Source organism: Salarias fasciatus, chromosome 20, assembly GCF_902148845.1.
Source record: "Salarias fasciatus chromosome 20, fSalaFa1.1, whole genome shotgun sequence".
Classification (NCBI taxonomy): Eukaryota; Metazoa; Chordata; class Actinopteri; order Blenniiformes; family Blenniidae; genus Salarias; species Salarias fasciatus.
This window is the reverse complement of record NC_043764.1, coordinates 25,912,602-25,924,989: the sequence shown is the minus strand read 5'-3', so window position 1 is coordinate 25,924,989 and position 12,388 is coordinate 25,912,602. Positions and strand designations below refer to the sequence as shown.

The following is a 12,388-nucleotide window of genomic DNA, read 5'->3' as shown; positions in this document are numbered from 1 at the left end:
GTTGGGCCAACTATAATAACGTATGTGATCAACATGTCCTACTTGGATACTATGTTTTAAATGAATGCATCAAATTACAATAAAGTAAAGTTTTTAATGGTAAAGTGACTCGGTGATGAATTTAAATATTGCAGCTCACTGTTAAATTTCAGTAAAGCTGTAATATAGAGAATAATTAAGGGTTACAGTTCAGACTAATGACGAGGGAAAGAGAACACTGATAACGATAATGAATTCACTGCGTTGAGACTTCAGTAAAACTATGCAGATTGGATATCTCATGCATGCAATCATTCAAAGGAGCCCACATTTTATTTACAAGTTATTTACACTTTTATTCAAGTGACATGGATATTTACAATTTCAAGCCAAGTGTCAAACTTCAATAACTTATTTACTGTTAGAACAACTTGTACAACAGCATTGGTTCGAACAGAAATCCATAAATTTTAATTATTTTTACAGCAAGAGAAAAAACATCAGAGGTCAGGAAGTTTGTATGAAACAACAGTGATCAATGTCCTCAGAAACAGGAGTTTCAGTCGACTTCTTCAATAGTGGGGCCCTTGGAGGGATCTCCTGAGTGGCCCCCGAAGCCTCCTGACGGCGCTCCTCCCTGGTACAACTTGGTCACGATGGGCGTGCACACCTTCTCCAGTTCCTTCTGCTGATGCTCGTATTCCTCCTTTTCTGCCAGCTGGTTGTTCTCCAGCCAGGAAATGGTGTAGTTGCACTTGTCGACGACCATCTTTTTATCCTCCTCACTGATCTTGCCCTTCATGTTGTCGTCCTCCACGCTGCTCTTCATGTTGAAGGCGTACGACTCCAGCTGGTTCTTGGCTGCCACCTTCTCTCTCTGTTTGTCGTCCTCAGCCTTGTACTTTTCCGCGTCCTGCACCATTCGCTCGATCTCCTCTCGGCTTAGGCGGCCCTTGTCGTTGGTGATGGTGATTTTGTTTTGTTTTCCGGTGCTTTTGTCAACGGCAGACACGTTCAGGATGCCGTTGGCGTCGATGTCGAAGGTCACCTCCACCTGTGGCACGCCTCGGGGGGCTGGAGGGATGCCAGTGAGGTCAAACTTGCCAAGAAGGTTGTTGTCCTTGGTCATGGCTCTCTCGCCTTCGTACACCTGGATCAGCACACCTGGTTGGTTGTCTGCGTACGTGGAGAAGACCTGAGTCTGCTTGGATGGAATGGTGGTGTTTCGTTTGATCAAAGGTGTCATAACACCGCCGGCGGTCTCAATGCCCAGGGACAAGGGAGCCACGTCCAGCAGCAGCAGGTCTTGAACGTTCTCAGAAGTGTCGCCCATGAGGATGGCGGCCTGCACCGCCGCACCGTAGGCCACAGCCTCGTCTGGGTTGATGCTCTTGTTCAGCTCTCTGCCATTGAAGAAGTCCTGTAGCAGCTTCTGGATTTTGGGAATTCTGGTGGAGCCACCCACCAGCACGATCTCACTGATTTTGGATTTGTCCAGCTTGGCGTCCTGCAGGGCTTTCTCCACTGGTTCCAGCGTTCCTCGGAAAAGGTCCGAGTTGAGCTCTTCAAAACGCGCTCTTGTGATGGAGGTGTAAAAGTCAATTCCCTCAAACAGAGAATCAATCTCAATGCTGGCCTGGGTGCTGGAGGACAAGGTCCTCTTTGCTCTCTCACATGCCGTGCGCAGCCTCCTCAGGGCTCTCTTGTTCTGGGTGATGTCCTTTTTGTGCTTTCTCTTGAATTCCTCCACAAAGTGCTTCACCATCCGGTTGTCAAAATCCTCCCCGCCCAGGTGAGTGTCTCCTGCCGTGGCTTTCACTTCAAAGATGCCGTCTTCAATGGTCAGGATGGACACGTCAAAGGTGCCTCCTCCAAGGTCAAAGATCAGCACGTTGCTCTCTCCTTTCTTGGCTTTGTCCAGCCCGTAAGCGATGGCTGCTGCTGTGGGCTCGTTGATGATCCTCAGAACATTCAGTCCACAGATCACACCTGCGTCCTTGGTGGCCTGTCTCTGTGAGTCGTTGAAATAAGCCGGCACGGTGATCACGGCGTTGGACACCTTCTGTCCCAGGTACGCCTCTGCTATCTCCTTCATTTTAACCAGAACCATTGAGGAGATTTCCTCAGGATAGAAGGCCTTGGTCTCTCCTTTGTACTCCACCTGGACTCTGGGTTTACCGTTGTCACTGATCACCTTGAAAGGCCACAGCTTCATGTCGGACTGGACAATGGAGTCGGTAAACTTCCTGCCGATGAGCCGCTTGGCGTCAAACACTGTGTTGGTGGGGTTCATGGCAACTTGATTCTTGGCAGCGTCTCCAATCAGCCTCTCGGTGTCAGTGAAGGCCACATAACTGGGGGTGGTCCTGTTGCCCTGGTCGTTGGCAATGATCTCCACCTTCCCATGTTGGAAAACCCCAACACAAGAATAGGTGGTGCCCAGATCGATGCCAATGGATATTCCCTTTGCTGAGGACATCTTGCTGGCTGTGTTGTAGTTCCTACACAAATACAGGAGACATTGTATTTCAGTTATTAAAGAACTGAGTTCAGTTATTAAAGAACTTTGAGAAAAAAAGTGGAAGATATTTGTTTCCAAAATGGGGTATTTTCACAGCTTCATTACTTCCTGAAAATAGCTGTGCACATTCATTTCCTGTCTTGCATTATTGGCCAAACTGATTAATCCAGGTGTGTCTGGTTTAGACTTCTGCAACAACACACACCTGGATTAATCATTTTGGCCAATAATGCAAGACAGGAAACTAATGTGCACAGTTAATTTCAGGAAGTAGTGGAGCTGTGAAAATGGCCCATTAGTTAATAAAACACTTCCTATGTCAGTTACTACCTGCTCATGGCATTTTTTATGTAGTAAAAAGATAAATAGCTTTTTAGGTTTAACATTTTTGTGATTGAAATGTCTATAATCCAGCTGCACATGTAAGATGATCTAATTAACTTATTTAAGCATCAATATTCATTAACAATTTCCACTGAAAATCTGAAATCTGAACTTACTTTCACTGGTGGTCTCTCTCTCTGTGTCTCTGAGCAGCTTCCTGTTGTCAGCTCTCGTCTCCTTCGTTTTTTTGTGAAATTCATGCCTGGACTGACTCAGGTCGCTGGTTTATATACTTCCAGCCACATTTCCAGAAGGCTCGTGGCTCCTCCTCCCCTCAGCGCGCGGACTGAGAGCGTCTGTTATTATTAGAGCGTCAAGCAGCGAGCAGGAGCGCGAGAGCGGGAGAAAGTTCCAGAGAGTTCCAGTCGTCTGGAGCTCAGTGGAGAAGGAGACTGTGAGGGAAATACTGTGGAGGGTAGAGCAGGGAGACTGCAACTGCTGTCTTTATTTTGTTTATTTCAGAGTTCATTCTCACAGCTGAGCTTGTTTTGAAGTTAGTTTTGTTTCGCTGCGTCTAATCCGGCGCATTTATTTTGAAGTAGCAAGTAATTTTTGGGCTTCCGGGTCCTCGTGCGTTATTCTGTGTTATTGATCAATATGTTCATGCGGTGCTCCGGTTCAGTGCTGTTTTATTTGTGAGCATGTCTCCATGTTTGTGATCATGTCTTTTACGTGTTTTTATTCAGTTTTCACGGTTGATTTGGCGAAGGTAGAGGAGCGTCTGGGTGGAAAATAAACCCGCTGAAAGCGAACCTTCTGCTACGAGGAAACTAAAAACATCTGACTGTACGAATGAATGAATCAGTGGTATTATTTCTGGTCATAAGTCAAGACACATTAAACACTAATACCAACAAATAGAGTGAACTGTAACTAAACAAGAGACTCGACTGACTAAAGTCCGTGGCTTTATGTCTATCTTACAGGATTCATGTTCATTCATCGTCCCTTGATTCCTACAGTCCCTCCCTGAGAGCGTCTTCCTGCTCTGTTCCCCACAGTATTTCCCTCACAGTCCTGCTCCTTCTCCACTGAGCTCCAGACGACTGGAACTCTCTGGAAGACTCTCCAGCTCTCGCGCTCCTGCTCGCTGCTTGACTTTCTTTCGGGCAGTCAGTCAGTGAGCTGAGAGGAGGAGGAGCTGGAGGAGGAGCCACGAGCCTTCTGGAAGCCAGCTGGGAAATATAGAAACAAGCCAAGTCAGTCCAGGCTGGAAGTTCACAAGAAACACGGAGGAGAAGAAAGCTCGCAAGAGGAAGCTGCTCAGAGAGAGGGAGAGAGACCTTCACTGAGAGTAAGTACAGCTTTCACGTTTAAATAGACATTTAAAATGACAACAAAGTAGAGATATCGATGCTTGAAGATGTTGACTGTTTAATGATTCATTTAATGATTTGGGCATCAACATATGTTTTATTGTTTTACACTGAAATCAAGAAAAAGTTGGATATTCAAAGCTGTAGGCTGAAATTTTCAGAAAGGCTTCCAGACATCAAATTTAGGTGAAGGTGTTAATTTAAGGGGATTTTCACTGTTATTTGTGATAATAATAGATTGGAGCCTCATATTCAGCCTCACAAAAGCGTTAGGTTTTTTACGAAACACCCCTAAACCATCAATAATATATATCACATAAAGCTGAATTATGTGGGTGATATGAAGATTGTATTCACACAAAGCCAGATTGGATTTTCCATTGAGTGATCCATCCTGCAGATGATGGATTTCCAATGTGCACAAACGAAATTCTTTCAAACATTGCACAGTGATCAGTATTATATGTGCTGGTAGTAACATTTATGAGGTGAATAAAACAGTCCTCTACTCACCTTTGAGAGAAGATTGAGTTATTTTTAAGACTGAAATGTTCAATGAAGTGGAAGGTCTGATTTCATTATCTGAAAAAATAAATAATAAAGTCAATTGATCAACTTCTGATGATGAGAGTTGAAGAGATTCCCAGGATTCCACTACTGTATCCACCAGGAAATGATTTTTTTATGGCACGCCCAATGCACTGCAAAAAAGAAAAAAAAGATTAATCCAATAACAGTAATTTTATCATTTTGAAACTACAGCTGGATTTTAGTCATCTCTGTCATATAAATATTCTAATTGAAGGTATGTTTTTAATACACCAAGCTTATTTTTTAACATGATGAACTCTATAAGAGATCATTGATTTTGAGAACAAATATCTTCCACTTTTTTTTTTATCTCACTTCTTTTTTAATTGAAATACAATGTCTCCTGTATTTGTGTAGGAACTACAACACAGCCAGCAAGATGTCCTCAGCAAAGGGAATATCCATTGGCATCGATCTGGGCACCACCTATTCTTGTGTTGGGGTTTTCCAACATGGGAAGGTGGAGATCATTGCCAACGACCAGGGCAACAGGACCACCCCCAGTTATGTGGCCTTCACTGACACCGAGAGGCTGATTGGAGACGCTGCCAAGAATCAAGTTGCCATGAACCCCACCAACACAGTGTTTGACGCCAAGCGGCTCATCGGCAGGAAGTTTACCGACTCCATTGTCCAGTCCGACATGAAGCTGTGGCCTTTCAAGGTGATCAGTGACAACGGTAAACCCAGAGTCCAGGTGGAGTACAAAGGAGAGACCAAGGCCTTCTATCCTGAGGAAATCTCCTCAATGGTTCTGGTTAAAATGAAGGAGATAGCAGAGGCGTACCTGGGACAGAAGGTGTCCAACGCTGTGATCACCGTGCCGGCTTATTTCAACGACTCACAGAGACAGGCCACCAAAGACGCAGGTGTGATCTCTGGACTGAATGTTCTGAGGATCATCAACGAGCCCACAGCAGCAGCCATCGCTTACGGGCTGGACAAAGCCAAGAAAGGAGAGAGCAACGTGCTGATCTTTGACCTTGGAGGAGGCACCTTTGACGTGTCCATCCTGACCATTGAAGACGGCATCTTTGAAGTGAAAGCCACGGCAGGAGACACTCACCTGGGCGGGGAGGACTTTGACAACCGGATGGTGAAGCACTTTGTGGAGGAATTCAAGAGAAAGCACAAAAAGGACATCACCCAGAACAAGAGAGCCCTGAGGAGGCTGCGCACGGCATGTGAGAGAGCAAAGAGGACCTTGTCCTCCAGCACCCAGGCCAGCATTGAGATTGATTCTCTGTTTGAGGGAATTGACTTTTACACCTCCATCACAAGAGCGCGTTTTGAAGAGCTCAACTCGGACCTTTTCCGAGGAACGCTGGAACCAGTGGAGAAAGCCCTGCAGGACGCCAAGCTGGAAAAATCCAAAATCAGTGAGATCGTGCTGGTGGGTGGCTCCACCAGAATTCCCAAAATCCAGAAGCTCTTACAGGACTTCTTCAATGGCAGAGAGCTGAACAAGAGCATCAACCCAGACGAGGCTGTGGCCTACGGTGCGGCGGTGCAGGCCGCCATCCTCATGGGCGACACTTCTGAGAACGTTCAAGACCTGCTGCTGCTGGACGTGGCTCCCTTGTCCCTGGGCATTGAGACCGCCGGCGGTGTTATGACACCTTTGATCAAACGAAACACCACCATTCCATCCAAGCAGACTCAGGTCTTCTCCACGTACGCAGACAACCAACCAGGTGTGCTGATCCAGGTGTACGAAGGCGAGAGAGCCATGACCAAGGACAACAACCTTCTTGGCAAGTTTGACCTCACTGGCATCCCTCCAGCCCCCCGAGGCGTGCCGCAGGTGGAGGTGACCTTCGACATCGACGCCAACGGCATCCTGAACGTGTCTGCCGTTGACAAAAGCACCGGAAAACAAAACAAAATCACCATCACCAACGACAAGGGCCGCCTGAGCCGAGAGGAGATCGAGCGAATGGTGCAGGACGCGGAAAAGTACAAGGCTGAGGACGACAAACAGAGAGAGAAGGTGGCAGCCAAGAACCAGCTGGAGTCGTACGCCTTCAACATGAAGAGCAGCGTGGAGGACGACAACATGAAGGGCAAGATCAGTGAGGAGGATAAAAAGATGGTCGTCGACAAGTGCAACTACACCATTTCCTGGCTGGAGAACAACCAGCTGGCAGAAAAGGAGGAATACGAGCATCAGCAGAAGGAACTGGAGAAGGTGTGCACGCCCATCGTGACCAAGTTGTACCAGGGAGGAGCGCCGTCAGGAGGCTTCGGGGGCCACTCAGGAGATCCCTCCAAGGGCCCCACTATTGAAGAAGTCGACTGAAACTCCTGTTTCTGAGGACATTGATCACTGTTGTTTCATACAAACTTCCTGACTTTTGAATGTATTTTACAGCATGAGAAAAAACATCAAGCTTCTGTTCGAACCTGAATCTGTTCTGATTTCTTTTCTAACAAATGTTGTTTTGTAAATTGTTCCAAAAGTCCATAAAATGTTATTTTTTTTAATCTATGTTTTAAACTTGGCTTGAAATTGTAACTTTCCATGTCTACTGAATAAAGGTGTGAAAAACTTGTAAATAAAATGAGGCCTCTTTTGAATTATTGTTTGCATGAGATGTCCAATCTGCAAAACTTCACTGAACTTTAAACCCAGAGAATTTATCAAGATCAGTATTCTCTTTCTCTCATCATCTGTCTGAACTGTAACCCTTAATTATTCTCTATTTTACAACTTTACTGAAATTTGACAGTGCCTTGAAACATTTACATTCATCACTTAGTTTCCTGATAAAATTTTAGCTTCATTGCTATTTTGATGCATTCATTTAATGCATAGCATACATGTAGGACATGTTGATCACATACAATATTATAGTTGGCACAACAGTGTCAGATAATACAGCAACAATCATGTGCCAGACCTCAAGTACTTTCAACATTTTTTTCTCCAACAAAAATTTTTTTAATAAGGTCGGTGCTGGAATTTAGCAGTGACTGATTTAAAAGGAACATTGATGCCATTTATACTGAAGGAGTTATCCAGTCAACAGCTTCTTCAGAGACACAAATGGAAAACTTGACTGGAAGTTATGAACTTTGAAAGCTGCACAGACTTTTCTTTGAAACTATTTCCCACCTGAGATCTGAGAGGAGACGTCCAGTCATCTGTCCACATGCTGACCACACAAAAAACTCAAGAACAGAGTAAGAGAGTATACTGGAGCATGAAAGAGATGAGAGGAAAAGATTCATGATGCCCCAGTTGATCAGCTAAGTTGTATCATGACATATGCGTGTGTGTGTGTGTGTGTGTGTGTGTGTGTGTGTGTGTTGTTGTCCATACCTAAAAGTAAGGACCAAAATTGGTATTTCACCAACAGAGTGAGGACATTTTTGCAAAGTGAGGACATTTTTGCCGGTCCTCACTTTTCAAAAGGCCTTTTTTGGCCTTTTTGAGGGTTTAAACTTGGTTTTGATTTAGGGTTACAATTGGGTTTAGGTTAGGTTTAGGGCATAGGTTAGGGTAAGGCATTTATTTTTGATGGTTAGGGTTAGGGTAAGGGGCTAGGAAATGCATTATGTCAATGAGTGTCCTCACAACGATATAAGTACAAACGTGTGTGTGTGTGTGTGTGTGTGTGTGTGTGTGTGTGTGTGTGTTCTCGTATTTCTATCCTTGTTGGGGCCAAATGTCCCCACAAGGATAGCAAAACGTGGAACGACGTGCCTTGTGGGGACCTTTTTCCGGTCCTAAGTAGGAGAAACAGTGTTTTCTTGACCATGTTGTTGTTACTGAAAAAAGTAAAAGTGCAAAAACATTTCTTTAGGGTTAGGCTTTGTTGTGATGTGGGTTAGGGTTAGGGTAAGGGTCAGGGTTAGGGGCTAGACATGAATGGGAGTCAATGGACGGTCCCCACAAGGATAGAAATACAAGACTGTGTGTGTGTGTGTGTGTGTGTGTGTGTGTGTGTGTGTGTGAACATTATTCTGATGTTACCTGATGGAGACGATGTCCCCAGTTAAAGCACAGGTTGGGGTAAACCTCTTAATCTTGATTTCACATACAGTCTACATGATGGTTCAAAAAAAAAAAAAATTTTATTTGTTCCAAATTTGTTGAGAAGTGCATGAAAAGTAAACAAAGTCGGGATGGAATCAAACTTTCTGGCAGTAAACCGAAGGCAGAACTTTGAAACTGTCATCATTGGTCTATTTATCATCATGGACAGCAGTGGACTGGAGGACAGAGAAACAGATTTACACACATCTGACAGGTCACCCCTGTGGGCTGTTGCTGGAAAATACTGCAATGAATGCCAGTGGAAAAAGGTGTGCTCGACAGGCATAAACCAAGACTATTGTGGAGAAAGAGACAGTTGCTTGTTTGGTCCAGGTGGAGGCAGTGTAGCAGTGAAGAAGCTGAGAAGTTGTTTTGGTGATGAGAGAAAAGAAAAAAGACAGAGAAGAGCTGAACATGTATGAAGACATCAGCTGTGATCCTGTGAGTGGAGCCAGTGCTCTAAAAGACTGGGTCTGGTTGTGTTGCTCAGGCTGCACTGCAGCGTCTGTTCACAGGCGCGATCCCACTACTGAGCGGCACGAGAGCTTTGACCTGCTCCGTTTCCGACCTGGGCCGATGCACCCCTCCTTAGACGACCTGGTGGGCCCGGGCTCTCCCAGGATCGCCATATCAATGCCCAACTTAGTGCGGACACCCGATCGACACAGTCCACTGCTGCTCAGAGCTCCTGAGCTCAAACCATCCTCCAGCCTCAGCCTCCCGGGAGCTTGGATTACAGGTGCGCGCCACTGCACCCGGCGAGAATCAACTCCATTCACAGAGAGTTTCAGGTTTTACAAATGCGACGTTGAGCCGAGGTTCAACATGGATGATGGAGTGATGAGGAAATGAACAAAGCTCCAAAAAAAGAAAAGCTGAACACAACCTATCTCATTCACAATTTCTGTCCTTAATACTCATGAACATAATCAATGTCCATCTGGTCACCTTCTACAGCCAGTTCTCCAGACTCAGCTCATTGTGGGCACAGCTTGTAAACTCCTCGAATCTCCGTCTGCGATTCAATATGAATGACAGAAGGATTTTATGGATAGGTGGAATATAGTTTGCTTCATTGATCAATTCAAAGCTGTCCATACATTGGTTAGGAGGGGTTCATGAAGAAAAATGTGACGTTAAATCAATAAAGCATCAGACTTGAGGAAAAGAATGATATTAATGATGTTTTTTAACTTGTATTTCTCACTTGAAGAATTACTCTTGGCCATAGAATGAATCAGGAATGAATCATCTTCAATATGACATGTTAGAAAATTGAAGTGAGTGAGAATCAGAGGGAATATTGTCAGTGATGAAGCCCATGTGGAAAGAGGGCACTCTCCCAGTTACCGAGAAACAATCTCAATTTGTGATATTTGGTCATAAGAAAGCAAAATATGCTGGTTTCTGTGTGTATGGACAGCCAGTTCAGAAAGTCAAAGACATCAGGAGATAATCTGATGACAAAGTTGATGAGAAAGAACAGATAATCAGTGTTTTAAATAAATGCGAGAAGGTTGTTAATGAAATGTGTAATGGGTGCACACAGGGTTCTCATAGCCATGAATGCACAGTTAATGATCCACAGGACAATGAGAAGATGAAGAAGATGACTTAGTAGTTACTGGATGTAACTCCAGTTCTACGAGTAAGTGCGTGCCCTCCTACGGGCTTCGCTAGTGGCACACCTCCAATCTCTGTCCAATCCACTGAGACTATACAAAGCTCGACGCACCAATCCCCCGCACGCGATGGCGCAGCGCCACGCCCCACACCGAGGGTACATAACCTCGGATGGCGCTAAGCAAACCCTTCTCCTGACGTAGCAAAAACAAGGGAAGCAGACAGCTGGGCCAGCAGGTAGGCGGGCACGCACTTACTCGTAGAACTGGAGTTACATCCAGTAACTACTAATTCTACTTCGTAAGTGCTTAGCCCGCCTACGGGCTTCGCTAGTGGTACTCACCAAGGCGAAGGCCGTAGGTCGATGAATGTACTCCCAGCTGGCCTGCTGACGGGATTGGTGCGTAAGACGGAAGTAAACAAATCATACGTCCAGAACGGCCGTAGAACTCCCGAAGGACGAGGCGGGCACCTAGCGACGTAGCGCGGCCCACGATGTACAAAGCATCGCCACAGCGACACACACACACGCCGGCCGTGAAACCACAGCGGCAGGCGGTGAAGGGGGGGACCCCTGGCCCGCGTTCCACGCACGGGGAGCGGCAGCGAACCCAAAAACAGCAAGCGGCAGAACTCCTGCCCCTGCAACACCGTAAACAACATCCGCAGACCGTGGCAGAGCCGAGCGGCAGGTGGGGAACCCCTGGTCCGCGAGCCCACCCGGGACGCGGCAGCCAGGCCAGAAGGACCGAAACGGTTAGACGACTGAACTCCTGTTCTCGCCGAAAACCGACATGGCCACAGAGTCAGTGCACATATCCAACAGATACGAACGCACGAAGGTGGACGCAGAGGCCCAGGAGGCAGCCTGGCAGATGTCACTCACCGTGACCCCTCTGCACAGGGCCGCAGAGGCAGCCACACGTTGTGTGGAATGAGCACGAATCACTGCTGGTGGCGAGAGATTCTGTGCCTCGTAGGCAGCTGCAATAGCGCCCCCCACCCAGTGGGCGAGACGCTGAGAGGTCAGCGGGGAACCACGCCCCCGGGCTCCAAACCTCACAAACAGCTGGTCCGTGGTGCGAAAGCCAGCTGTGCGCTGGACATAAAGACGCAGAGCCCTGACCGGGCACAGTGACCGCAGGCGTGGGTCGTCCCCAGACGAACCAGGCATGGAGTCAAACGTCCTGATCCGGATCACTCGCGACCGGAAGTCCGAAGTGATCACCTTGGGATGAAAGGCCGGGTTAGGCCAGAGGTGCACGAGTCCCCCATCCTGGCTGAACACCATGCAGGATGGGTGGACTGACAATGCGCAGAGATCCCCAACTCTCTTGGCGGATGCTAGCGCCAACAAGATGGCGGCCTTAAAGGAGAGAAAGCGGTCCTCCGCCTGCTCCAAAGGCTCGAAAGGAGGTCCCTTAAGGCCCTCCAACACCACATGGAGGTCCCATGGAGAGACCACATGCCTGGGGGGCGGTCGCAACCGACACGCCCCGCGCAGAAACCGCTTCACAAGCGGGTGGCTGCGCGCAGAAAAGCGGCCGAAACCGCCGTGGCCCGCTGTGATGGCCGATGCAAACACCGCCAGGGTGGATGCAGCGCGACCGCTGTCCAGCAGGGCCTGGAGGAACTCCAAAACTCCACCAATGGTGCAGGAGACCGGGTCCAAGCCCCTCTCCGAGCACCATGATGTGAAGAGCTTCCACCGAGACCTGTGGGCCTTGACAGTAGAGGGGGCCCTGGCACTCTGGATGGTGGACACCACCGCTGGGGGGAGGTGTAGTTCCACCAGCCTCACCCGCTCAGCCTCCAAGCCAGGAGCCTCCCGCCCAGGAAGGGGCGGGACCGAAGGGCGCCTCCTGCCTGCTGCAGTGCGTCGGGCCCGTCGGGAATTGGCCACGGGTCCCCGACTGCCAACTGAACCAGGTCCGG

The 12,388-nt window shown here is 47.5% G+C and overlaps 2 protein-coding genes across 2 annotated transcripts; one reads left to right on the top strand and one right to left on the bottom strand.

Annotated features, from left to right (window-relative positions):
* Window positions 1-488: 488 nt before the first annotated feature.
* On the bottom strand, window positions 489-2,480 carry LOC115407603 (heat shock 70 kDa protein-like). The gene has a single exon (XM_030118014.1). It carries the CDS (start codon window positions 2,456-2,458, stop codon window positions 539-541), a length of 1,920 nt encoding a protein of 639 aa, XP_029973874.1. The 5' UTR covers window positions 2,459-2,480; the 3' UTR covers window positions 489-538.
* Window positions 2,481-3,861: 1,381 nt separating this feature from the next.
* On the top strand, window positions 3,862-7,277 carry LOC115407601 (heat shock 70 kDa protein-like). Its single transcript, XM_030118012.1, has 2 exons — window positions 3,862-4,178; window positions 5,149-7,277. Exon 2 carries the CDS (start codon window positions 5,171-5,173, stop codon window positions 7,088-7,090), a length of 1,920 nt encoding a protein of 639 aa, XP_029973872.1. The 5' UTR covers window positions 3,862-4,178; window positions 5,149-5,170; the 3' UTR covers window positions 7,091-7,277.
* The last annotated feature ends 5,111 nt before the right edge of the window (window positions 7,278-12,388 follow it).